The sequence below is a fragment of the Nilaparvata lugens genome, chromosome 7, assembly GCF_014356525.2.
Source record: "Nilaparvata lugens isolate BPH chromosome 7, ASM1435652v1, whole genome shotgun sequence".
NCBI classification, from domain to species: domain Eukaryota; kingdom Metazoa; phylum Arthropoda; class Insecta; order Hemiptera; family Delphacidae; genus Nilaparvata; species Nilaparvata lugens.
Window position 1 is genome coordinate 64,286,552 of NC_052510.1, and position 27,557 is coordinate 64,314,108.

Here is a 27,557-nt window from a genome sequence, read left to right on the forward strand (position 1 = left end):
GACGATCCAGTCGGGGGTCCAGGGGGCGGAGCCCCCTGGTTAGACGGATATGGCGAGCGAAGCGAGCCTGACGGCTAGTGTGTATATATAATTGTTTTCAGAGTACTTTTTCCTTTGTGTAAATTGTGAAATTCGATGATTTTTTTAAAAGTCGTCAAAACAGCTGTTCTACAGATGAAATATCTCGACTATGTGTTCTTTTTATGAACTGCTCTACCTACCTACCTCATGCACGAGAACGAGGTTACAAAGTCCATTTCTCAAGGATGAGGTGGACCCCCCATTAGTTTCCCAGAAAGGAGACTCATGCCAGTTAATAGAGCTATACAGTTAATAACTATACTGGGTATGAATTTGAAAAAAATCGGTCGAGTCATTTTTGAGAAAACCGTAATAACATGGTTTTTTAGTGATTATACGCCATTTTTCTCAAGAATATTACGGAGCTCCAGCAATTTTCCCAGAAATGAGACTCATGCCAGTTGATAGGGGCTTATAAATAGCTATCTAGGGTATAAATTTGAAGAAAATCGTTAGAGCCGTTTTCGAGAAAACCGTGAAAAACATGGTTTTTTAGCCATTATCCGCCATTTTGAATTGAATTTCTTATTGTCGGATCCTCATGGTATAAGGACCTCAAGTTTAAAATTTCAAGTCAATCGGTTAATTAGGAATGAAGCTATCGTGTTCACAGAAATACACACACACACACACAGACCAAAACCCAAAAATCATGTTTTAGGACTCAGGCAACCTTGAAACGTAAAATTAGGGTACCTTAAATTTTTTTGGAAAGCAATACTTTCCTTACCTATGGTAATAGGACAAGGAAAAGTAAAAAGAAGTAGCAATAGGTCTTCTGATGCTTCTATAAGAAGCTCTTCATGTGTTTCCAAATGGTGACACTCAGACCAGTCGATTCTAGTCTCCGCGACGTCACTATTTGAAAACACATGCTCTCGACTAGAGTCGAGTATTTTCTCGACCTGATTCACGTAAGTGTGAGTTGAGCCTAGTAGTATAATTTATGTTCACAGTTGTTATGATCATAATATGACTTATAAGTGACTGTGTAGGCTATTGGAGTTATGATTAGTATGATTTTATAAGTGACTGTTTATTGGAGCCTCAAGGTCCAAGCACTCTTTAATTATTCTTACAATAAGTACATCATTTGGCTGGGATCTGGTGGCGCAGATTAGGCTTGGGTTGGGTCCAGCTTTATTTTTATTGTCTATTTGCATTGTATCAATCTACATGAATTTAACTCATTTCCACCTTTTATGCAACTACAGATACAAAAATATTTCATCTTAATATATTGTTTTGATAATTATTATACTTTGTAAAATCTTTATTTTTAGGGTTGTTTTGTGTGCATGTGTGAGTGAATGGCAACTTGATTAGATCTTCATTTCTGATAGGTTTTCCTATAGATTTATCTAGTGGAATTTGAAATATTGTTTCCAATTGTATAAATAAATAAAGTTTAAAATTCTCTTTTATTATATGTTATTGTATTTTGATTAATAGTTTTGAAAATAGTTCAACTATTTTAAGTTTTTTAACAAATAAAGGGTGCTACAAGTTTTATTTGTTTTATTAATTTAAAAGCAGCCCATTTCAATAAGTGTTTTATTTACTTATATATTAATCTTATGTAATCTATTACATAATATGTAATCTATTTTTTTTCTGTTCTTATGTAAATTTGTCTTCTTTTGTAAAGGGTTGTGTGGCAGAGAGGACCAGGAGTCCTAATTCCGCCCTAATAAAGGCATATAATCAATCAATCATTAGAATGATAGGAAGAGGAAAAATAAGTTAACATTGTTCTATTTCTCTTACAAATTCAGTTGAAGTTACACATATTTTGAATAGAAATGGAATAGAATTTCAAGAAATAAGAAATTATCCTGAATAAATATTTAATTTGAAAATAATAGGTTTCTGGATTATCACTTTACCTCATTTTCTCCATCACCGTCGACATCTAGAAGCGCGAGTGATCTGACATTATCTCCGGTGACCGTCCAGAAGGGATCATTACCCTTTGCATCGAACCCCTGTATGGAGCAGTTACCTCCCACCAAAGCTAGGGGGTTCTCTAGAAGACCTAATCGCCCTATTGTGATTGCATTCACACCATCTGGCACCTAAAAGTGTAAATAATAATTCACTGAAACATAGAATGTTTCCTTCACTCACAGATCAGAGGAATCACTCATCTTCAAATGCTCATAACTAAGGAATAGGATTTTATGAAAATGCAAATCTCCCAGATTTGAATGATATTCGGGTTATGGATAGAGGTTGACCTAACAAGTGTTGCGCTGTAATATGAGACGTTCACTACAATACACAGTGAGTTATCCACTGAAACATGAAATATTTCCTCCAATTTGACCAATAGAGTGACTAGCAGTCAAATTCCTTCAATAAATAAATCTATTCACTTACAGTTATTCAATTACTTTTCATTTATGGTTGATTCACTTACAGAGGTCTATTGATTGAAATTGAAATTTATTCACAACACTCACATATTTACAAATATTTTTACAATGCAATCATTAATAAAGAAACAGTATCATGATGAAAAAAAAAGAAAAGAACTTCAGTAGCTTAACAGCTGTGATTGAAGTTCTACACTATTGCTATTGTACATTATAATATGAACGAGACAGTCACTTAATTTTGGTAACTAAAAAAAGTCTTTTTGCAATTTCACACAAACAGAATTAGAGCAATAGTAAAAAACAAAAAAGAAATAATAATAAAACCTGAAAAAAGCAAATAAAATATAATTCCCTGAAGTATCTAAACATCTATACAATAAATATATAACATAAAAAGAATAAATAAATAAACCTCTGTCACCAGTCAAATTTTTAACAATTGAGTCTAAAACCAGTCAAATTGAGCGTCAGTAAAGTAACAAATAAAGGCAAAAGTTAAATTTAGTACAAAATTGTTTACAATACTACAAGGAAATACTGAGGGAGAAATACTATTAATTCAATAAAACCGAAAAAAATGAAGAAAGTCTAAGTAAAATCAAAAACAGTGACAAGATTCTTGAAAAGATGGGAAAAAAAGAGCAACGAGAAATGTATGATATTCTAAAGAAAGGATTAGGATTATAATTTCATTTATTGAAGGAATTCGACTACTATAGTGAGGTCTACGTTATAATGACAGTGCTTGATTAGCAATGGTATTGCTATCCTTGTCTATCATTCAACAAAGCGGATAGCGCTATCTCTTCTCGCTTTGCTCTGTTGCCAGATCGTCTTTTAACAATGTAGAATTAATAATTAATTGACAAAATATTTCATCTTAATTATGAAAATTAATTATGAAATCATAGAAAAATATAATTCCTTGCTTAATAAAATATAATGGATTATTTCAAACGAGAATGAACAGTTAATATTACATCAATAAACCTCTATCAGCTACCGTCTATAGAAGGCATTGAAAAGACAGAGGATCAGCAACGTTTTTCTCCTATCTTTCTCCACCGCCATTATAACGTGGACCTCAATATAGTGCATTTTTTAAGCGATCCCTTGAGATGTACTATCTATTCTGCATACATTATTCCTGAACACTCTCATTTCTCAGTGGTAAGGAATGTACCGTAATAAAAATTAGTGAATTATATCAATTCTACACATAATCAAAACGTTTTCAAATATCTTACCTGTCGGTAGAATATGTCGGAATTATTCTCAACATGGTAGGCGAGCAGACTGCCCTTGGTGCCGACAACCAGAATATCTTTCTCCTCGTCTGGGTTCAGCCGGCCGGCACACAGCGCTGTGATATTCTGATTTATGTTCAGCAGAGAGAATTCTTTGTCCCTCTTGTGAGGACTGTGGATCAGCACCTGAAATATTATTTATTATTCATTTAAATATGATCATTCATTCTCTTATTCACCCCGACACATATTATTATGGCGAGGTATCATAATTAGAACTAAGTTTAGTATTAGCAACTTTTGAATGTATATTGTAATAACTATGTATATGTTTTGTCAATAAACTCCTCTGGTTGCAATTTATTGGCAACCAGAAATTATTATTATTATCATTAATATCGGGGACCGAGCTTCGCTCTGGAGTACAAAAACATAATCAATTTATTACGAAAAAAGAAATTATAATAAAATTCATAGTTCATACAGAAATGTTCTATCTAATCACAGTAAATTGAGATTAATTCCCATAAGAATGCAAAAATTTCCCTCACAAAGACCCAGTTGCACAAAAGCCGGTTAAATTAATCCTGATTAACTTTACGTGAACCAAATCAGAGAAGACCATTTCAAAAAGATGGATTTACTGGAATTAATCAGGATTGAAAATAACCCGGCTTTTCTGCAACCGGCACTAAAAACCTGATTGAATGATTACAAAAGTTCAACAGCTGAGTAATAATATTGACATAGTCCCACACACATGAACTCGCTCACTCACTTCCATCACCAACAGACGACGAAATGATTATTATCAGCTGTTTTCCCAAGGATGAATAATAATTATCCTTTTAATGTCCTTCAGCGAGTTTTCCCAGGGATGAGACCAAGTGCAATCGAATCTTTATATTATAAACCTTCTATGTTCTGAATTTCGCGAGAATCGTTCGAGCCGTTTTCGAGATCCGGTGAAATACAAACATATAAACATTTGTTGCTCGTTTAATAGTATAGGATAAATCAAAATTCAAGGAAGAAACAGTTTTGGGCTGTGCCTGTTAGTCCTTCCCCAATCATTTCGAAGAATTATTGTGTTCAGTATATCAATAAATAAATAACGAGAGAAGCTCGGTGCCTCGATATTATAAAATAATTAGAGCAGTTCAATAGTATTTATTATATAAAATCACCTACCTTATCACCGGTGGTAGCAGCCGTCAAGCAACAATGCGATCCGTCATATTTGCCAATTGTTATTCTGCCAGGCAAGACTTGATAGTTCAGATGGAGCGTGAAAACTGGTATGGCCATCATCTTTGAAACTACTCTTTAATTCAACTCACTTTCTCAAAATTGAATCACATATCAAAATATATACAAAAATATAAAATATCACATATGAAAATTAATTATGTAACTTATGTCATTTTTAGTTGTTACTAAACGAAAATCCAAATTGAATGCTGTTAATCACCCCGAAGACTTCTGCTACAGCAAATATTGACAACAGGGTAAACAGCTAGATGGAAATTCGATGAGCGCTACTGTACAAAAATTATTTGTCAGCCCGGGATTTTTAGGGCCGGTTTCCGAGCTCGGGATTTAGCTAAGTCCTAGACTTTAAACAGCTGGAGTCAGAAGATTGGCTTTCCAAAACGGGGCGTAGTCGCAGTCATTGTCATAGTCACGTTTGAATTAAATTTCGAAAAACTAGAGAATTGAATGCAAAATAAAATAAATAGAAAATAGTGTAGTTTCAGCTATTTTGAATTATTTGAGAATGTCTAATTTCGTCAAGGAAAAACGTTTTCAATTATAGAAATGAGAAAATAAAAACTAAGACTACTGTTATAAAAGCTGCGACTATGCCCCGTTTTGGAAAGCCAATTTTCTGACTGTTTTAAGTCTAGGACTTAGCTAAATCCCGAACTCGGAAACCGGCCCTTAGTGCTGGTTGCACAACAGCCGGTTAAATTTTAACCGTGATTAATGCCACGAGAACCAATCACAGAAGCCGTCTTTTCAAAAACGCCTTCTCTGATTGGTTCTCGTGGAGTTAATCACGGTTAAAATTTAACCGGCTGTTGTGCAACCGGACCTTAGTGTTAATAGTAATCCATATCTGTTAGGGAAGAAGAAACTCAAAAAACTACTTATGAAAATAATTAACTATAACTTGTCATTATTAGGTCTAGTTTGGTCATGTTATTAGTGATCTCAATTATTAGTGATAAATAAATCTGTTAGTTCAAAAAACTACGAAAACTAACTACGACATAATTATGTGCGTACACAAAATATTCACTGGTCAAAACATTGTAGGCAACTACTACCTTATTGCCGGTTCACAAGGTCCAATATTGTTGTGTGATGGTTGCCATGACAACACAAGTATTACGGTTGCTATGGTAACGGCACAACAGCTGATTGTGACGTCATTCATACATCTCTGGGAAGCTTTAAAAACAAACAAACAAACATACATGGGATATAACACCCGGTTGCGCGTACTTCTATTGGATTTAACCGTGGTTAAATGACGTCATCTGGATTCCCACACAACAGTGAAAATATAATTCATATTAGTTCTAGGTTAATAATTATTGATTAAACGAAAATCCAAATCAAATGCTGTAAATCACCCCGAAGACTTCTGCTACTGCAAATATTGACAACAGGGTAAACAGCTAGATAGAAATTCGATGAGCGCTACTATTCAAAAATTATTTGTTAGCCCGTGAATCGAACCCGGTACCTTCTAATTGCCTAATTTAACAGTCACTGGTTTAAGGGAAACCAGCTTTAAGACACATTGAAGTGGATTTCACTGTAAACAATTAATGCTGCACTCAATTATTGATGAAACTTTATTAGAATAATTAATTCTAATCTTTAGAATAATATTCTACTGTAGCATCTAAATAAGGCGAGAGATTTTACTAAAAATTGCAGTCAACCAAGATAGTGATAATGGTCCACGTTATAATGGCAGTGGAGAAAGATAGGAGAACAACGTTGCCGATCATCGGTCTTGTCATTGCCTTCTATAGACGGTAGCTGATACAGGTTTATTGAAGTAATATTAACTGTTCATTCCCGTTTAAAATGATCAATATTATATTTATTAAGCAATAAATAATATTTTTCAATAATAATTTCATAATGAATTTTCATAATTAAGATGAAATATTTTGTTAATTAATAATTCTACATTATTAAAAGACGATCTGGCAACAGAGCAAAGCGAGAAAGAGAGAGCGCTATACGCTTTGTTGAATGATAGATAGACAAGGATAGCAATACCATTGCAAATCAAAAACTGCCATTATAACGTGGACCTTACTATATACTATAATATTCAAATAAGGCTTAGGCTCGGTTGCACAAAAGCCTCTTAAGTTTCAACTGTGATTAAATTCAACCAGAGAACCTTCTTTTCAAAAAACCCTTTATGATTGGTTCTCGTGGCATTTAATCATGATTAAAATTTAACAAGGTTCTGTGCAACCGAACTTGTTTCATATTCTGGTCTTAATGCTGTGCAAAGGCTAAAAATAAACTTTCTACTTGTTACATTTTTCAAAGTTTTTCGATTTGTATACTATCAAAATTAAAAAGTTTTCTCAGGAAAACATTTTTTTCTGATCATTAGTTTTTGAGATATGAGCGCCTCAAGTTTAAATTTTGGGAACATTTCAAATTCGGTAGGCTATTGCTGATCTATTAAAACAAAAATATCATTTTTTGAGAAAGCTATTCGATTTACCAAAGATAACTGGACTAGAAGTTATTTTTGGTAATTTTAAGTAAATCAAATAACATTCTCAAAAATTGATATTTTTAGAAATGTTTTGTTTTACTAGATCAACAATACCATAAAGAATCTATCCTCTAAATCGCATAGACTTATCTCTTACCGAATTTGAAATGTTGTCCCAAAAATTTAAATTTCATGCGCTCATATCTCAAAAAGTAATGATCAGAAAAAAATGTTTTCCTTAGAAACCTTTTTTATTTTGATAGCTTGATGATATACAAACCGAAAAACTTTGAATATAATCACCAGTAGAAAGTTTATTTTTAGCCTTTGCACAGCCTCAACACTGATTCGCTGTTAATTCAAGTAAAGATGTGCACAAGAGCCCAGCTTGGAAATGAATTTTTAAACAATAAAAACAGATAACTTGATCAATAACTAATCATTTTATTAATTTTGTACGAAAAAAACATAATATGAGGTATAAATCAACAAGAAATTGCAATTTCTTAATCACATCTATAAGATCTGATTATCATAAGGTACAGTACAAGAAAGATAGCTTAACAATATTATCTACTGCAACTTCTACAAAAATAATTATATAATACAATGAAAAGTTTCATCAAATAAACAGTCATAGATAGTATAATAAATTGTTATAGTTTTAGTAAGGCATTGTTTCTGTTTAAATCTAATCTAAGAACTGAGTTTCAAATTCATAGGGCCGGTTTCCGAGTTCGGGATTTAGCTAAGTTCTAGACTTTGAACAGCTGGAGTCAGAAAATTAGCTTTCCGAAACGGGGCGTAGTCGTAGCTCTTATAACAATCTTTATTTTCACATTTCTATAATTTTCCTTGACGAAATTAAACATTCCTGAATCATTCAAAATAGCTGAAACGTTACACGATTTTATCTGTATTTTATATTGTGTTCAATTTTCTAGTTTCAAAATTTAATTTAAACGTGACTACGACTACGCCCTGTTTCGGAAAACCAATTTTCTGACTCCAGCTGTTTAAAGTCTAGAGCTTAGTTGAATCCCGAGCTCGGAAACCGCCTCTTAATTTAAAACAGACGAGTTTAAATTTCTAACATCAATCATATTACACGAATATACTACTTAAAAATAATAAGAAAACAAAGATATTGTCAAATTTCACTGAAAATTTATTAAAAACTTTAAAACAGAACCATGGTTTCACGTAGTTAACCAACGCATCATCAGCTGTACTGAGGAATGAGGATACAGAAACATTCTGTATTAGCAACTTTTGAATGTTTCTGTATCCTCAATCCTCAGTACAGCTGATGATGCGTTGGTTAACTACGTGAAACCATGGTTCTGTTTTAAAGTTTTTAATAAATTTTCAGTGAAATTTGACAATATCATTGTTTTCTTATTATGGAGAGATTTCACAACATCACCATCAATTCTACTAATTTTATTATACTTAAAAATACATACGAAAAATGGAAAATAAATGCAGACTTTGCTGCAATAATTCTAATAATATAAAATACAAATTTAAGAAATGTTTTGAAATAAAAAAATGTCTACACACTTGAAACACAAAGAATAAATGATGCATTATACGGTACTTAGCAAACATTAGCATATAGAATTAATTATAATAATAATAATAATCTAGCAGCTTCTAATTATTACTGAAAGCTATACGAATAAAAAAAAAACAACATGACTTTCAACTAAAGAGTTTCAACTATATTTGTACTTATACTTTTAAAATTAAAGGCACTTAAGCTGGGTTCACACCAAAGTTATTAACTTAATTCATATAGATTCTATTTGATTTGAATGGAACTTGACAACCACATATGTTCATCATGTGTCTGATAAGTTATGTTCAAACTAATAGAATTTATAAGAATTGAGTTATCAACATTTTGTTATTAACTTTCGTGTAAAGGCAGCTTTAGAAAGGCACATAGCTTCCAAACATGGTTTGAAACATTACAATATTGTTGAGATATGTAATACAAAAATATTTTCAAATGAATTTTACAAATATTTGACAATATGGAATTGTTTTAGGACATTCACCTTTTCGTGAGATTTCAGATTCAGTCCATAATTACTTGTGTTATCATCCGCCTGTTAGAATCGTATTGGTAGTGGTGAGATTGGAACAGTTTGCTTTCGTAAAATGGCTTCACGTCGCGGATGTTGATTTGTTTCGCCTGCAAACAAATAATTCAATATTTAATACAAGATGGCAATAAAACACACAATATTTTTCCCTTTTTGTGTAGTTGAGAAGTTGATATTGTGGTAATTATTCATATTAAATGAAAAAGACTGAGAAGTTTTTCAAAAGACAATTTCTCAGTCTTTTTCATTTGAAACACACAATATATATCATGAGTTTTACAACATTCAAGCTAGTATTTATTTATTTATTCATAATTTACAATCAACTTAAGGACAAAGAAACAGACTACAGTCCATAACTTCTTTTCATCCCAAATTCATAAAATAAATTGTCCAAATAAAGGTTATGTGCGACTTTTCACTCTTCACTAATTTCCACATTGAAACAAAACACAAACACTTGAAACAATTAATTAGTTTAAAACGTAAATAACAGTCTAGTTTAAACGTAAATGTGAAAACCTTCTGAATAATGTGCGCATGTAACTCTCTTGTGGACGAGGATATTAATCCACTTATCAGCATGATAGTTTGCAGACTCAATTTAAAAAAATAATTTGCATCATCACTCGGGCTTTGTTGTCATATCATAATTGTCATCTTCATTGTAGTTATCACATTATTAGGGTCGGCATAATCATCATCGTTCATCGTCTTAGTCATCATCTTCATCATCATTGAACATTTGTTATTTTTTCACTTTGAAACTTTTTTTTCAGTTATGTGTCTGGTGATTGAATTTATATGTAGTATTGGGTTTGTTGCAGTTGTGGTGGTTTTTGTTAGTATGTTACTGATACATTTTGAGTAATGCTTTTCTTTTTCATATTTCTTTAATAGTAAGTTTTGGTTTAATCACTTTATTATTACTTTTATATGATGGTTTAATTATATAATTTGATACCTTTGTACTCATCAGCATCATTAATTTGCATCATCACTTGATTTAATTAGTTCAATAGTATACTAGTTTAATTACTTTATTATTATTTTAATATTATAGTTTATTTATATAATTAATTATGCATGAGAATTTTCATGATAATATTATAATTATAGTAATTTGACATTATTATGATTTGAGTTAAGGAGGCAGTTGTGGGTCTCCAAAGAGATATTGTGAAATAAATAAATAAATTTTGAATTTAGAAGGATTAAGATCAGAATTGATAACAAAATTTCTTCTACTTCTATTAATGAATTATCACTAGTATAATTATAGTTTTCTTGATACAGTGGAACCTGATATCGTAAGCTACATATCAAGGGACTGCTCAAGAATGTAGTCTACCTATTACGGGGTCTGTACTAAATCGGGGAGTGCTATAATATATATATATATATATATATATATATATATATATATATATATATATATATTATATATATATATAAAGGGTGATTCTAAAAGAGCGCCGGTTTTAATATATCAAATTAAGAGGTTAATTTAAACGAAAAATTGAAAATAAATACATCAACATGTTCATCTCACCTTCCGATTTCATGTATGAAAAATTATGTCATGAATGTGTCCTCCTCTACTGCGCTGGCACGCATCAACTCTGTCCATGAAATTCCCTATTACTGCACGACAAGTTTCCACTTCCATTTCGCCGATAACCCGTCGAATTTCCTCCTTCAAGTCATTGATGTTTCGGGGTTTATTAGCATACACCAATGACTTCAGATGACCCCAAAGATAAAAGTCACAAGGCGTCAAGTCACACGACCTTGGTGGCCAATGATGATCGGAATTACGAGAAATGACGCGATCCTGAAACCGTTCATTGAGCAACACAATTGTTTCGCGGGCAGCGTGGCATGTGGCACCATCCTGCTGAAACCACAACTCGTCAATGTCTATTCCATCCAAATGAGGCCATAAAAACTCCCTAATCATCGAACGGTATCGGTCTCCATTCACTGTCACTGCTTTACCTTCCTGGTCTTCGAAAAAATAAGGGCCGATGACGCCACCTGACCAAAAGCCGCACCAAACTGTCACTCGCTGTGCATGCATTTCTCTTCTGAAATGATGCGAGGGTTTTCTGAACCCCAAATACGGCAGTTCTGTTTATTAATGAAACCGTTCAAGTGGAAGTGCGCTTTATCACTGAAGATGATTTTGTTTGCGAAGCTGTCATCCTCCTGCAGTTTTCCCAATACCCAGTCGACAAACTGTCGTCTTTTCTGGTGATCTGTCACTTTCAAATGTTGCGTCAACTGTATTTTGTAGGGGTGACATTGGAGATCGTACCGAAGAATTCTCCGTACAGAAGAACATTTCAATCTCAATTGCTGAGCACGGCGACGAATTGATTTCGCTGGGCTAACAGCAACACTGTCACGAACTAACGCAATGTTCTGCTCAGTTCGGACAGAACGACGACGTCCAGGACTTTTAAGGTCGACTGTTGAGCCCGTCTCAAAGAACTTTTTCATGAGTCTGCGAACTGTTGATTCATTCGGTGCTTCATTTCGTCCTAGAGTACCGCGAAGTAGCCTGACAGTAGCCGCATAACTCTCTCCATTCTGATAGAACGTTTTGACGATTAACACTCGTTGCGCACAAGTAAACTTCTCCATGGTTAGACACAGACTGCAAGATCTAAAGAAATACGATCAGAATTGACAATCGGAATGTTACCAGAAATAGAATCGAGGTCACGCATTGTTGCCAACCGATAAACGAAAATTTACCAGCCGTTTAAAAACCGGCGCTCTATTTGAATGACCCTATATATATATATATATATATATATATATATAATATATATATATATATATATATATATATGTGTGTGTGTGTGTGTGTGTGTGTGTGTGTGGTGTGTGTGGTGTGTGTGTGTGTGTGTGTGTGGTGTGTGTGTGTGTGTGTGTGTGTGTGTAGTACGTATGGACGTTTGAAAGGACTGCAGAGAAATTACTATAACGGGGAATATACTAAAACGGGGTGTACTCTCTTCATTCTTTATTGACTCATACAATAAGTACGTCATCAAAATGATAGGGAGAGAAGTGATCCGTGGTCTAGTAGATAGAGTGCTTGCGTAGCAACCTAGAGATCCCGGGTTCAAACCCCACTCAGTACCCAAAGTTTTTAAACAGGTCACTCCCGTGTTATCGGATGGACACGTTAAACTGTCGGTCCCGGCTGAAGTATGACAGTCGTAAGGCCCATTGACGGCTCAAAACGTATGTTCAGTTGGCCCTTTAGAGGCGCACTAAGAAATCTTTTGGCAATGTTTTACTATAAGGGTTTAAAGTTCGTCTTTTAGCATGTATATTCTTCTTATTCTCTTAATTATAATTGAAAAAAGGCCATACCATTTGTTAATGTAGAACTATAATCTAGAGAGAGTAACTCTTCGAATCAGTTGTTAACTGGTAACTAAATTAATAATTTTGTCAGGTTGGCATTAAGTTGAGTTGACTTTGTTAGGTTGGCACCAAGTTGAAGATTGAAATGCATTTATCGCGGAAAATTGATTGGACACTGCTACTTCAATCAGAGCTATTATATTACTAGCCGTCAGGCTCGCTTCGCTCGCCATATCCGTTTAGCCAGATGTTTAGTCTGTCCCCCCGACTGGATCGTCCTAACATATGATAAAAATGCAGGCGACGAAGCGAGCCTGCTGATCTCATTCTTGGACGATCCAGTCGGGGGTCCAGGGGGCGGGGGTCCAGGGGGCGGAGCCCCCTGGCTAGACGGATATGGCGAGCGTAGCGAGCCTGACAGCTAGTTGATAATATTACTATAGTAGGCTAATATTATGTCGGTGTACGGATACTTGAGAATAAATGTACTTGAGAATAAATCAAGCAATAATTCAATATGTGAGCAAAAAATTAATCGATGGTTTCTTCTGCAACCGTAAAAAATAGTTTATTTATTTAATGAATTAATAAGATGTTAATAATAACTATTGTTTGAATTATTAATATGTGAATAAAAGAGAATGAACTGAAACTAACCCTCTCGAGGAAATCACTCTCATGTATCTCGACCATTGCGTCACGCACTCCCTTTCCCGGTTGAAAGCAACGTGCTCATTGGTGATCTGCCGCAGGATGTAGTAGAGCAGCTCCGTGCTGTCCTTCTTGAAGGTCAAGTACTTCCTGAACGTGTCACGCATCGACTTCATCACGCTGTACTTCTGCGTGTCCACGAAGCTTTCTAACATCATCCTAAAATCAAAAAATATAAGATTTATTGAACATTGTTCAGCAGCAATACAGAGTGATTATAAAAGGACTTTACAACTTTGAAAGCACATAGATATTTATTGAAATTAACTACAGAATTGAGAAAGGTTTCATTTTGTTATAAAACATTTCAAGTTTGAGGTGTGGGTGTTATTACTTTCCTCTAAGCAAGCATAGAGGTTATCAAACAACGACATAGTAGCACACTAGAGTGCTCTCATCAACACCTTCTTCCCTCATCAAAGGCCAAGTCACACGAAGCGTTTTTCAGACGAGTCGGCAAGGCATGAAGGTCTCCGATTGGGTGATAATCAGCTGATCCTCGAACGCCAACACAATCAGCCAATCGGAGAGCTTCCTGCCCTGCCATAAAACGCTTCGTGTGGGTTGGCCCTTATTCTATTCGTATTAATTCATGATTTTGAAATATCATATTATGATCGTTTGCGTTGTAGCTAGTGGTTGGTTCAGACGACTTTGAGCTGAGGATCTTCAAGGAGGATGCGATAATGGCTGAGTTGACTGAAACAGAGGCGATCACAGCGTTGGCTGCCTTCCGCAACAATCGATTCGCCTACGCGCTGGCCAATGGGACTGTTGGCGTCTATGACCAGCTGCACCGCTCGTGGAGGGTCAAGGTAACAAACATTTCCATATTATTTAGAAATTCTCATATTATACTATTGACTTGGAAGTTTGTAGTAGGCCTATTCTTTTTTACTTTCCTTGCCCTATTACCATAGGTAAGGAAAGTATTGCTTTCCGAAAAAAATTAAGGTACCCCAATTTCTAAATTCATATACGTTTCAAGGTCCCCTGAGTTCAAAAAAGTGGTTTTTGGGTATTGGTCTGTATGTGTGTGTGTATGTGTATGTATGAGAGTATGTGCGTCTGTGTACACGATATCTCATCTCCCAATTAACGGAATGACTTGAAATTTGGAACTTAAGGTCCTTACAGTAGAAGGATCCGACACGAACAATTTCAATCAAATGCAATTCAAGATGGCGGCTAAAATGGCGAAAATGTTGTCAAAAACAGGGTTTTACGCGATTTTCTCGAAAACCGCTCTAACGATTCTGATCAAATTTATACCTAGAATAGTCATTGATAAGCTCTATCAACTGCCACAAGTCTCATATCTGTAAAAATTCCAGGAGCTCCGCCTCATCTATGCAAAGTTTGATTTTAGATTCCCAATTATCAGGCTTCAGATACAATTTAAACAAGAAATTCCAAGTGGAAAAGATTGAGCATGAAAATCTCTACAGTTAATGTTCAGTAACATTTTCACCTAAAATTAAAAATAAGCTCGAAATTCGAGAAAATGTTATTATTTCAATTGCTAACTGTTGGCAACTGTTGATTCTATTAAATCATTCACTATGAAGAGATAGCAGACTTCGTGTGTCTCCAGCGTTATTGTCCTGCCACCAGCTGGCTTGGATCTTTGAATATAGTAGACTTGAGATGCGCGTGAACACTAGCGTCAGGTGATCAATTTTCATAACGGCAAGGAAAGTTGTGTGAGTGCGCCACACCAGATTTTTTAGTACATGCGAATGTAAACTTCAACCTTTGATTATATTTTGACGAGAGTGAAGCCTGATTTGGAAAAACAAGTCACTAATTTTTCACACATTTTAAATACGGCAAGGAAAGTTGTGTGAATGCGTCACAACAGATTTTTTTTTAGTTCCATATGACAGCCGTTGGTAATGCGACATACATCCCACCAATAATCGATTTCTTGCCACACTCGTACCAGCATATCAGGCATAACTTGTGCAACCGCAGCGATCGGAATGTGATCCGATTTCGGAGGTCATTGAGATTGTCTGGTAGAGGCGGGACATAAACCTTATCCTTAATGAAACTCCACAGGGAGAAATCCATCAATGTCAAAATCCAACGAAGTTGAAAGCAATTATCTAGAAACACCGATACCTTCCTGTGGGGTTTCATTAGGATAAGGTTTATGTTCCGCCTCTACCAGACAACCTTAATGACCTCCGAAATTGATAATCAAACACTGCCATTATAACGTGAACCTCACTATAGAATTTTAACATGAGTACCTATAATTTGTGGATTTGAGTGAAATTTTTAATATTTTTTGTGATTGTGAAGGAAGATTTTTTGTTTGGATTTGTATTTTAAAATTAATTAATCTGATAAATTCAAAATTATTGTAGTACATACATTTTTTGGACTCAAAATAGTGTGTGAATTAAGTTATCATTTACATAACCTCTAGACTGTGTATTCCAAATTAAGGTTTAAAGCGAATGCCTGTGGTTTTTACCTGCATATTATCTATTGTCTACTGATAAATAAAATAAATATAAAATGAATTTAAATCAAGGAATTGTTCAATAGTTTACCTGATAGCCATGTTTACATCGACATCTTGCACATAAGCGCGTAGATGCATACGCGCATGCGCCTCAGCCATTCTGATTATGCTCTCGATATGACGCACTGTGATTGGCAGACTGCCTGTGGCCTGCGAAAATGAAATTAATCAATTATTTATAAAATAATCAATCTATTTTATAAATAAAAAAAGAAATTAATCAAATATAATTGGAAACATAGAATTATCAACAATGACCAATAATCACAACTCTATCAAGAGAGCAAGGGGGTACATCATAACATAATAAAATCTGGTGTGGTACACTCACACAACTTTCCTTGCTCATTGATCTATAAGCCTCATTCTTAAACGAGAATGATTTAGAGGAATAACATAATGACGATTGGCGGCAACATATTTGAAACTACGATAAGACTACTGTATATAATGTATATATAATTGTTTTCAGAGTACTTTTCCTTTGGGTAAATTGTGAAATTCGATGATTTTTTTAAAGTCGTCAAAACAGCTGTTCTACAGATGAAATAATCTCGACTATGTGTTCTTCTTATAAACTGCTCTACCTACCTACCTCATGCACGAGAAGGACAAAAGACTCATGTCAGTTTAGAAAGTCCATTTCTCAAGGATGGGGTGGACCCCATTAGTTTTCCAGGAAATAGACTCATGCGATTGATAAGTAAAATAGAATTACTATAGTGAGGTCCACGTTATAATGGCAGTGTTAGATTAGCAATGGTATTGCTATCCTGGTCTATCATTCAACAAAGCGGATAGCGCTATTTCCTTCTCGCTTTGTTCTGTTGCCAGATCGTCTTTTAACAATGTGGAATTAATAATTAACAAAATATTTCATCTTAATCATGAAAATTCATTATGCAATCATTGAAAAATATAATTTTTTGCCTCATAAAATATAATTGACAACTTTAAACGAGAATGAACAGTTAATATTACATCAATAAACCTGTATCAGCTACCGTCTACAGGAGGCATTGACAAGACATTGATCGGCAACGTTTCATCACTATATTTCTCCAATGCCATTATAACGTGGGCCTCACTATAGTTAAACATCCGAGACAACAATTAAGCCAGTAGTGTTGTATGGGGCAGAAGCCTGGCTTCTTACAAAGAAAGATGAAGATCTCCTGAGTATCTGGGCGTGATAAGATTTATGGACCCGTCTTCATCAATGGAGCCTGCCAAATAAGGACCAACCATGAGTTACATGACCTCTACAGGCAACCAGGAATTGTAGATGAAATTAAATTCAGAAGAATGAGCTGGTTAGGCCACGTTGAAAGAATGACCAACGACTCCTGCCTCAACTAAGAATACTATTTCAAGATTTTTCACCTCTTCAAGTTAATATATTCAAAACAAATTAGGAAGGGAGTAAATTATATTTATTTTAGTTTTCGTAATAGGTGGTTGAAGTGTCGTTGGTATGTTGCCTTCCAAGTTACGTTCATTAAAGAAAGATTTTCATTTCTTGTGTTATGTCAGTGGTTTCTATTTTGAAAGCTTCCTGGGTTTTTGTGTGGTTTACAAATGATTTCCAGGGAGTAGAGCTGTCTTGCGTCCATCACATCGAATTCATTTCAGAGCTTGAGGCCCGGTTTCTGAGCTCGGGATTTAGGTCAGTTCTAGTCTTTAAAAAGCTGGAGTCAGAAAATTGGCTTTCCGAAACGGGGCGTAGTCGTAGTCCTAGTCAAAGTAACGTTTAAATTGAATTTCGAAAAACTAGTAAATTTAATACAAATTAAATAAAGTGAAAATAGTGTAAGGTTTCAGCCATTTTGAATTATTTAGGAAAAACTTTTTCTATTATAGAAATGAAAAAATCTGGTGTGGCGCACTCACACAACTTTCCTTGCCGTTATGAAAATTGATCACCTGACGCTAGTGTTCTCAAGTCTACTATTCAAAGATTTGAGCCAGCTGGTGACAGGGCAATAACGCTGGAGACACACGAGGTCTGCTATCTCTTCATAGTGAATGATTTAATAGAATCAACAATAATTTGCAATTGAATAATCACATTTTCTCGAATTTAAAGCTAATTTCCAATTTTTGGTGAAAATTTTACTGAACATTAATTGTAGAGATTTTCATGCTCAATCTACTCCACTTGATTTTTTTTGTTTCAATTGTATCTGAAGCCTGATAATTGGGAATCTATCTGCATTGATGGGGCGGAGCTCCTGAAATTTTTACAGATATGGGACTTGTGGCAGTTGATAGAGCTTATCGATGACTATTTTAGGTATGAATTTGATCAAAATCGTTGGAGCCGTTTCCAAGAAAATCACGAAAAACCCTGTTTTTGACAACATTTTCGCCATTTTAGCCGCCATCTTGAATTGCATTTGATCGAAATTGTTCGTGTCGGATCCTTATAGTGAAAGGACCTCAAGTTCCAAATTTCACGTCATTCCGTCAATTGGGAGATGAGATATCGTGTACACAGACGCACATACACTCATACACACACACACACACACATACAGACCAATACCCAAAAACAAGTTTTTTGGACTCAGGGGACCTTGAAACGTATAGAAATTTAGAAATTGGGGTACCTTAATTTTTTTTCGGAAAGCAATACTTTCCTTACCTATGGTAATAGGGCAAGGAAAGTAAAAAATAAAGATTTATTTTGCTGCAACAACAACTATTTACTGCGACTACGAAAGTTTTGGAAAGCCAATTTTCTAACTCCAGCTGTTCAAAATCTAGAACTTACCTGAGGCTAGGCACACACCAGTTAGTCAAGGCAAGACAAGACGTGATCAGACACGTCTTATGACGCAACTCACACTGATTAATCATCGCAATTAGACATGTCTTCATAAGCAACAATGTAAAGTATTGTGATTTATTTCACAATACTTTACATTGTTGCTTATGAAGACATGTCTAATTGCAATGACTAATCAGTGTGAGTTGCGTCATAAGCAACTCAATTCAATTCAATTCTTTATTGCCAGAATTTAACAATGCAACAAATCAAGGTTAATAAATCAACACTTATTACAAGAAAATAAAATGAAATTAACTACCGAGAACTAGAAACTAGAAAATTTTTCGGGCACCACCAGCAAAAAGAAACGTCTTTGACCGCTGGTGGGAGTCGCAAAATGTCAGATTTAAAATAAAATCAATGTGAAGTATTGTAACTAAACGTGTCTGATCATGTCTTGTCTTGACTAACTGGTGTGCGCCTAGCCTGAATGGACCATCTATTTATATCTATGAGGTGATTATGCATGTTAGAAGAAAGACAATGACTAGAAATGCTGATTCGCATGGATACAATACTAGAAATAGAGGAGACTATGTTTCACTGTATCACAGAATAGCTCTTTTTGAGAAGAAACCTACATATATGGGCCTTAAATTTATTAGAAAGCTTCCTACTCACTTAAAAAATTGTGAAGATGTCGATGTTTTTGAGAAGAAATTAAAAAGTTTTTTGATGCTTGGAGTTTTCTATACCACAGAAGAGTTTGTGCGTAGAGAGGGTTCCTTTGTGTAATTTTTTTCTTCTTTTTTTGTAATACTGTATGTATTATACATTTTTGACAATTCCTATACTCTGATTAGAGTCTCTGGGCAGCTTTAAAAACAAACAAACCAGCAAATAATGGGGTCAGACAAACTTATGTTCTCCTGACGACCAAATACTACACAACATCTCAAGGAAATTGGAAACTCATACTGATTAGTCATTGCAATTAGACACGTCTTCATAAGCAACTATGTGAAGTATTGTGACTAAACGTGACTAGTCTTGTCTTGACTAACCGGTGTACGCCCAGCCTAGATCCCGAGCTCGGACACCGGCTCTTAGTTGAGAAATATTTCACAAATTTCGCAAGTTTGAAAATACAACTGACCAGAGATTCCTGCCGGAGCTGGCTGTACATTTTGGCGACCTTGTCCTGGTCCATGTTGTGCAGTTTGGGCCGAATGTTCTGCTTGGAGTAGACGATGTACTTCTTGAGGACGTCCTGCGGTATCAGATCGGCTTTGGCATCCTCGTCGTCGAGGGGCGTGGCCGGCAGCAGCTGGTGTCCGGGGACACCACTGTCGGCCGGTGGCTTGGGGTGGTGTCGGATGTGAGAGTTCACCACGAAGCGCGCCAGCTGTTCGTCGCGCACGGGGTCCACCTCGTCGCGAACCACGCACAGAATGTCGAAACGCGACATGATTGGCTCGGATAGGTTCACCTGAAAGTCAAGCCAATAAAATCAGATCTTTAATCGTCCAAAAAAGATTATTACATTGACAATGGCTATGATAGAAAAATAGTAATAAACAATATAAAATAAAAATAATAAATAGAATAGAATAAATTATTTACTGCCGAAAAACAAGAAAAATAACGAAGCAATATTACAAGGTGAGCCAGAGAAACTTATCTATTTCTAAGGTCAATAAGAACAAAAGTACTCAAGATAATGATTAAATATTTTTTTATTTCTATATATAAAAATGAATGTCTGTTTGTGCTAGTTTGTTGTTTCCCTATAAACTCGAAAACTACTTGACAGAACGGCATGAAAGTTTGAGAATATGTTGTGTGAATATTGGGGATGGTTTCTTACCAGAAATTTCAATAGGTGGGATAATAATAAATGTTTATTAATCCATTTTACAGACCTATGTTTTCGAAATTGCCGCAAGAAAGGCTAAGAGCCTGTTCACGACAGCGATTTACGCTCGGTTGTCGCGCGGTTGACCAACCGAGCGGTTGCCAGGTATAGGGAAACACATGGTGCCGTACACATGCATTGCTCGGTTTTAATAGTCGCCGGCGAATCGCGGCGGTTGTAGTTTCCAGTCCAACCGCTCGGTTGTCGCTCGGTTGCCGGGCGGCTCGATATACTAGAGCAGGCATGAGAGCGTACACATATCTTCAGTCAACCGAGCGGTTTCGATCAGAGCAGTAATATATGTTAAAGAGTGATATAGTGATAAAGATTGAGTACATAGATGTTGTACCTAGTAATTATTTATCATAACCGAGCGCAAACCGCTCATGAATCGCTGTCATGTGTACGAGGCTGGCAAACCGAGCGATTTGCAAATCGAGCGACAACCGAGCGTAAATCGCTGTCATGTGAACAAGCTCTTAACCTAGCTCCGCAGTGCAGGCTGGATGCTTGTCTGACTCGGACTAGGCGCTGAGACAGCAAATAATAGCAGCATTGGTGGGAATGCGAGCGGCCGCAGTAACATCTTCCACCCAGCAATGGTTGGCGTAGTTCCGCCTAGCGGACAGACGAAAGATCAATCCAGTCGGTTATTTGATCCCTCCAGCCAGGCTCAGCCAAGCAGCCGAGACAATAGAACAATGGAGTGGCGGTCTTATTCGCGTTCATCAGCAGTTTTCTTTCTCACGATTATTTTGATTTTTGTGTGTCAATAATAACTCCAGTCACCAGTAAAAAGTTTCCAGAAATGTAGTGTACTACCATATTAATGACTTTTCATGATAATTTTTAATTATTTAAAAATATTGTTGACATTCTGAGCCTTCAGGCTAAACTTGGGGTCGCTGAGAACGAATCTGCAATCAGAATTTCTCTATCACGAAAAATAACGAAAAAACCCAGCTGTTGATCTTCCGGCAACTGTTAACAGTCATCCTGCAATGCGGCCGAAACACTTCCAAGCCAGACACCCATCTCAAATGACAACAACGCCAAGCTGTGAGAAACCATCCTGCACTGCGGCGCTAGGTTTAGAGCTTGTTCTTCTACGTAGAACGGGAAGATCATCATGATTCAAGATCAAGATCATGTTGTGATAAATGATTTAGCATCTAAACTTACCAGCTGTAATAAACACCACTAGTAGTTTCAAGCACATAGGAAGTCCGTATTGAGATGTAAATGAAAATATTGATTGTAAATAAATAAATTTCATGATTCACCAAATAAAGTCAAGTGTGTCATGAGATACATTGACTTTTTGGCGGTACGAAGTTCGCCGGGTAAGCCAGTATGAGAATACAATCTCGATTTTTTTCCATGAAGTCTTGAAAATGAGATAGACCAATGGCGACCTCCATTAATGGTGGTCGATCCACCATCTCAAATCGAAATCGACCTCCAATACACTGATGAAGTCGATTTTTGAAATTTCGTTGCAGTATATCAATCGGTATGTTGGCAATGGTGTCGCGAATGTTATTCTTGAGGTGTGCTATGGTCCGTGGTCGATCGACATAAACCAGAGATTTCAAATAACCCAATAAAAATATCGCATGTGGAAATGAGCCTTGTCATCAAAAAAAAGTGACCGCGTCTTCAGGCAGGTTGTCAATCAGCATATCACATGCATTTTGACGGGCAACAAACATCACATAATGTAAATATGAAATGAAATGAAAAAATTCTTTATCAGGCGGAGTTAGGACTTTTAAGTCCTAATATTACTATAGTAACTCATACATTCGAATACCGAATAGAATTATAACACTCAGGCCCGGTTGCACCTCTTATTTATTTTATTTAATCTAAATAAACTTATTTATCTAATATTTTATTTATTTATTTACAAAGGCAACTTTCTTGAAGAATTTCAAGCCAAGATGTTTATCATGATCAAATGCCACGAGACCAGAGAAGTCTTTTTCGAAAAAGGCTTCTCTGATTGGTTCTCGTGGCAATTAATCGCGGTTAAAATTCAACAGGCTTTTGTTCAACCGGGGCTAATTGTAGTAGAACTCACGTTTTCAGAGAAGGTCATTCCGGGATCGTAGCGTCCCCCGATTGGATTGGCGGCCGCAATGACGGAGCAGCGCGCCTGCAGTGACGTCACCAGACCGGCCTTCGATATCGAAATGCTCTGCTGCTCCATTGCCTCATGGATACTGGTGCGGTCTTGGTCGTTCATCTACAAAACCAAACAACAATTTTTTAAAATTCTGTAGAACAAAATCTGTTTTTTATTTCGCTGAGGATGATGCCCACATGTGCTCTAGGCTTGTGCGTGGGTAATGAGCCGGATGATGGCCAGCACTCGCCTTCACTCCGATTTTTTTCGAGCGTCGAGGCATTATGTTGAGGTGCAATTTCTTAGGGTACAAACACACTGAAAGCGAAGCGTGGCGTGGCGTGGTCAGAGCGTTCATGATACACAGAGGAAGCGTCTGAGCGTCAAGCGTCAAGGGCCTAGAAAGCGTTGTCTAGTTTGCACGGACATTACTTTTTACTTTCCTTGCCCTATTACCATAGGTAAGGAAAGTATTGCTTTCCAAAAAAGATTAAGGTACCCCAATTTCAAGTTTTCTATACGTTTCAAGGTCCACTGAGTCCAAAAACATGATTTTTGGGTGTTGGTCTGTGTGTGTGTGTGTGTGTGTGTGTGTGTGTGTGTGTGTGTGTGTGTGTGTGTGTGTGTGTGTATGTGTGTATGTCTGTGAACACGATAACTCCATTCCTAATTAACCGATTGACTTGAAATTTTAAACTTAAGGTCCTTATACCATGAGGACCCGACAATAAGAAATTCAATAAAATTCAATCCAAGATGGCGGAAAAAATGGCGGATAATTACTAAAAAACCATGTTTTTCACGATTTTCTCAAAAATGCTCTAACGATTTTCTTTAAATTTATACCATGGATAGCTATTTATAAGCCCTATCAACTGACATGAGTCTCATTTCTGGGAAAATTGCAGGAGCTGCGTAATATTCTCGAGAAAAATGGCGGATAATTACTAAAAAACCATGTTTTTCACGGTTTTCTCAAAAACGGCTCTAACGATTTTCTTCAAATGCATACCATGGATAGCTATTTATAAGCCCTCAACTGACATGAGTCTCATTTCTGGGAAAATTGCAAGAGCTGCGTAATATTCTCGGGAAAAATGGCGGGAATTACTGAAAAACCATGTTTTTCACGATTTTCTCAAAAAGTACTCGACTGATTATTTCAAATTCATACTCTGTATAGTTATTTATCAGCTCCATCAACTGGCATGAGTCTCCTTTCTGGGAAACTGATGGGGGGTTCACCCCATCTTTGAGAAATGGACTTTGTAACCTCCTTCTCGTGCATGAGGTAGGTAGGTAGAGCAGTCTATAAAAATAACACATAGTGGAGATATTTCATCTGTAGAACAGCTGTTTTGACGACTTTTAAAAAATCATCGGATTTCACAATTTACACAAAGGAAAAAGTTCTCTGAAAACAATTATATACACACATATACAGTAGTCTGATCATAGTTTCAAATAATTATGTTGCCGCCAATTGGCATTATGTTAGTTCTCTAAATTATTGTCGTTTAAGAATGAGGCTCCCAGTTCAATGAGCAAGGAAAGTTGTGTGAGTGTACCACACCAGATTTTTGAGAATAATTACTCAAAGTATGGATATTAGCTAAGACTCAGTTGTGTTCAGCACGGGGAAAAAATATGAACCAAATTTCCCCCACAACATTTACTAGATGGTGAGAGAATTAATACAGTTTCAAATTTTAATAGAAATATGAATGAAATGGATTAGAATAACATTACTTTTGATTTCAAAGTGCAATAGATGAGTTTTCTCTTTTGAATAATCAAATAATACACATTACAGGGGAACTTGGGCAAACATTAAATATACTAGCGTACTAATGAATTCTTTTTGTCGGAGATTAGAGTGTTATGAATATTATAGTATTACGTAACAGTCAGGTACTGTTTATTTGTAAAAGAGTTCTTTGTTGATTAAAAAATTATCTTTCTTGTTTCGTTTTTTTTAAATATTGGTACAAATGTTTAAAATATCCATAACAAATAGTGTAAATGTATAACACAATTGATTCAGTTTATTTTAGTTTTGTTGGAGGATTTTTTAGTTTATTTTGTTGTAGTTAGTTTTTTGTTTAGTTGAATGATATTCCGGTTTGTTTGAATGTGTTCTGGTTTATTGTACTGTAGTCCAAGATAAAATTATTATGTTAAGCGACTCATCCCTCAGCACAAGCATTATGCTTAAAGAGGGATGAACCATTAATATTTCTTCAAGGGCACTTACCTTTCATTGTTATTATCATTCATTATAATATCCTATTTTATTTTATTATTTAAATATTGTATTATTTTATCTACACATAGGGTTCTGTTTATTTATTATTTCATTATTGAATGTTTAATGATTGTGAAATGTGTTTGTGTTCTTGAATGTGATTGTAATGTAATTTATTAATTTTTATTGGTTGAATAAAGCATTTATTTATTTATTATTTATTCACATTCGTTGACGTTGTCTCTTGCCTTCGTGGCCTACTGACAAGAAAATATTATTATTATTACTAGATGGTAGATAAATTTAGTAGAACAAGTGCATTATTATATACATTAGTAGGGCACTTGCACCTTGACGCTTTTAGACGCTCCAAAAAACAAACCAGCTTGTTCCAAAGTTTGACGCCACGCTCCGCTCTGCGAGTAGATGCTTCCAGTGTGTTTTAGCTTATTACTTAACATGATATTGTTCACGACGCTCTAGAACGCCACGCCACGTTCCGCTTTCAGTGTGGTTGTACCCTTAGAGGCATCACGAGACACGCGGCTATAAGCAGCCGTCTCAAGACGCGTGATTAGAGCCGTCACGGCTAGAGCACATAACCTATAAATTAAGTAGATTTATGAATCGTAAAAGCAATATAGTAGCCAACACTTCTAATTCATCTAACGCCACAGCGTTCATACAAAATCCGAGTCATCGAATGTAATGAGTTTAAAGGTTATGTGCTCTAGCCGTGACGGCTGTAACGACGCGTCTCGAGCTGCCTGCTTATAGCCGCACGCGTCTTGACATGCCCGCCTATAACTGCGTGTCACGAAAAGCCTCTAAGGAAATGCACCTTGAGGTGGGCCGTCCACTAGAACCGTTTTCGTCCAAACTAGCATCGGCCGAAAACTACCGAACGCGACCGAACGATCCCCCAACAAAGAAAGGAATAGATGCACCTGATATTTGCTGTACCTAGTTGTTCGAACTCACTGCCGGCGCACAAGTTTTCTTTGCCGGTAGTGCCATTTTGTAAGTTAGAATATTTATTTTATCAATCTGTATTATTTTATGGCAAATAAATTAATTTGAATTTGAGAAGCTCGTCCATTGCAACAGGTTCCAGGGACCGTGCACGGCCGTCTCTGGCCGATCAATTTTTCGATCCGAATTGCATGAGATTTTCCGGCTCTATCCGGCCGAACTAACTAGTCAAGCTGAGACAACAAAGTGCTCCTAACCTAAAATTGTTTCAGTCTTTTTTGTTTTTTGAAGTTTTACTGTTTTATAAAGTTGTAACTATGGACAATGAAAAGTTGATAAGTTTGGTTCAAGAGCATGTTCCATTGTGGGATATGTGAGACAAAAGATATCATCGTAGTGATGTTCAAAGGAATCTGTGAACAAAGTTTGCTTGATAATGAATAACTAATTTAGTGGATATTTATTTATTCATTTCATTGACAATTACAAATCATAATTATAATAAATATAATATAAATGGGAGAAGACAACAGGCATAGGCCAAAACTGTTTTCTCCCAAATTTTTACAAATAAAAGTTTCAAAAGAGAATAAGGTTAAGATTTCACTTTCACTTCAAAAAGTCTAATTTCCACTTCAAAACTAATGACTAAACTGAAAATTTTTAATTCTGATTTTTAAAAACAAAAATATTTTACTCAAATCTCTACAAATTGGAAATTTTTGAGTAATTTTACAAAATTTTGAGCCAGAAAAGATATTAATTTGTTGATGGTTTGTTTGTTTGTTTTTAATATCTTCCCAGAGACTCTTAACAGAGTATGAGAATTGTCAAAAAGAAATGCTTGAAAACATTACTTTCAATAAGAAAAAATACACATGACACATACTCATATACATACATACACATACATAAAAACATATCAACACACAAAGGGCCCCTCCCTACACATATATTCCTGTGTGGTATAAAATACACCTTCCATCAATAACTCTTTTAACTTCCTTCCAAATAAATTGAGATCTTCAACGTTTTTCATATCATCATGAAGCTTTCTAAAAAAAATAAGACCCATTTATGTTGGCTTCTTTTAAAAAGGGCTGTCCTATGGTACATGGAAGCAAAGTCTCCTCTATTTCTGGTTTGATACCTGTGGGAATCACTATTTCTAGCCGAAGCCTTATTTCTCCTGAAGTACATAATCACCTCATAAATGTAAAGAGAGGGAACGGTGATAATGCCTAGCTCCTTGAAATGATTCCTGCAAGATTCGAGAGGCATAATTCCTTTTATTGACCGTATAGCTTTTTTCTGCAGCCTGAAAACTC

At 35.6% G+C, this 27,557-nt stretch overlaps 2 protein-coding genes across 2 annotated transcripts in view; both read right to left on the reverse strand.

The window, feature by feature from the left end:
• Positions 1 to 5,086, reverse strand: part of LOC120352255 (Bardet-Biedl syndrome 2 protein homolog) — a 40,133-nt gene extending 35,047 nt beyond the window's left edge. Inside the window, exons 1-3 of the mRNA XM_039432026.1 lie at positions 4,898 to 5,086; positions 3,707 to 3,892; positions 1,968 to 2,156 (exon numbers count right to left, since the gene is read on the reverse strand). Of these exons, the coding sequence (XP_039287960.1) occupies positions 1,968 to 2,156; positions 3,707 to 3,892; positions 4,898 to 5,017 (495 nt within the window). The 5' untranslated portion in view covers positions 5,018 to 5,086. The remainder of the gene's footprint in view (positions 1 to 1,967; positions 2,157 to 3,706; positions 3,893 to 4,897) is intronic.
• Positions 5,087 to 8,915: 3,829 nt separating this feature from the next.
• LOC120352256 (DNA replication licensing factor MCM2-like) lies at positions 8,916 to 23,370 on the reverse strand. Its single transcript, XM_039432027.1, has 6 exons — positions 23,263 to 23,370; positions 22,968 to 23,132; positions 20,126 to 20,458; positions 16,228 to 16,349; positions 13,613 to 13,825; positions 8,916 to 9,663 (listed from the first exon to the last, which is right to left on the reverse strand). Exons 1-6 carry the CDS (start codon positions 23,368 to 23,370, stop codon positions 9,636 to 9,638), a joined length of 969 nt encoding a protein of 322 aa, XP_039287961.1. The 3' UTR covers positions 8,916 to 9,635.
• Between the last annotated feature and the right edge of the window lie 4,187 nt (positions 23,371 to 27,557).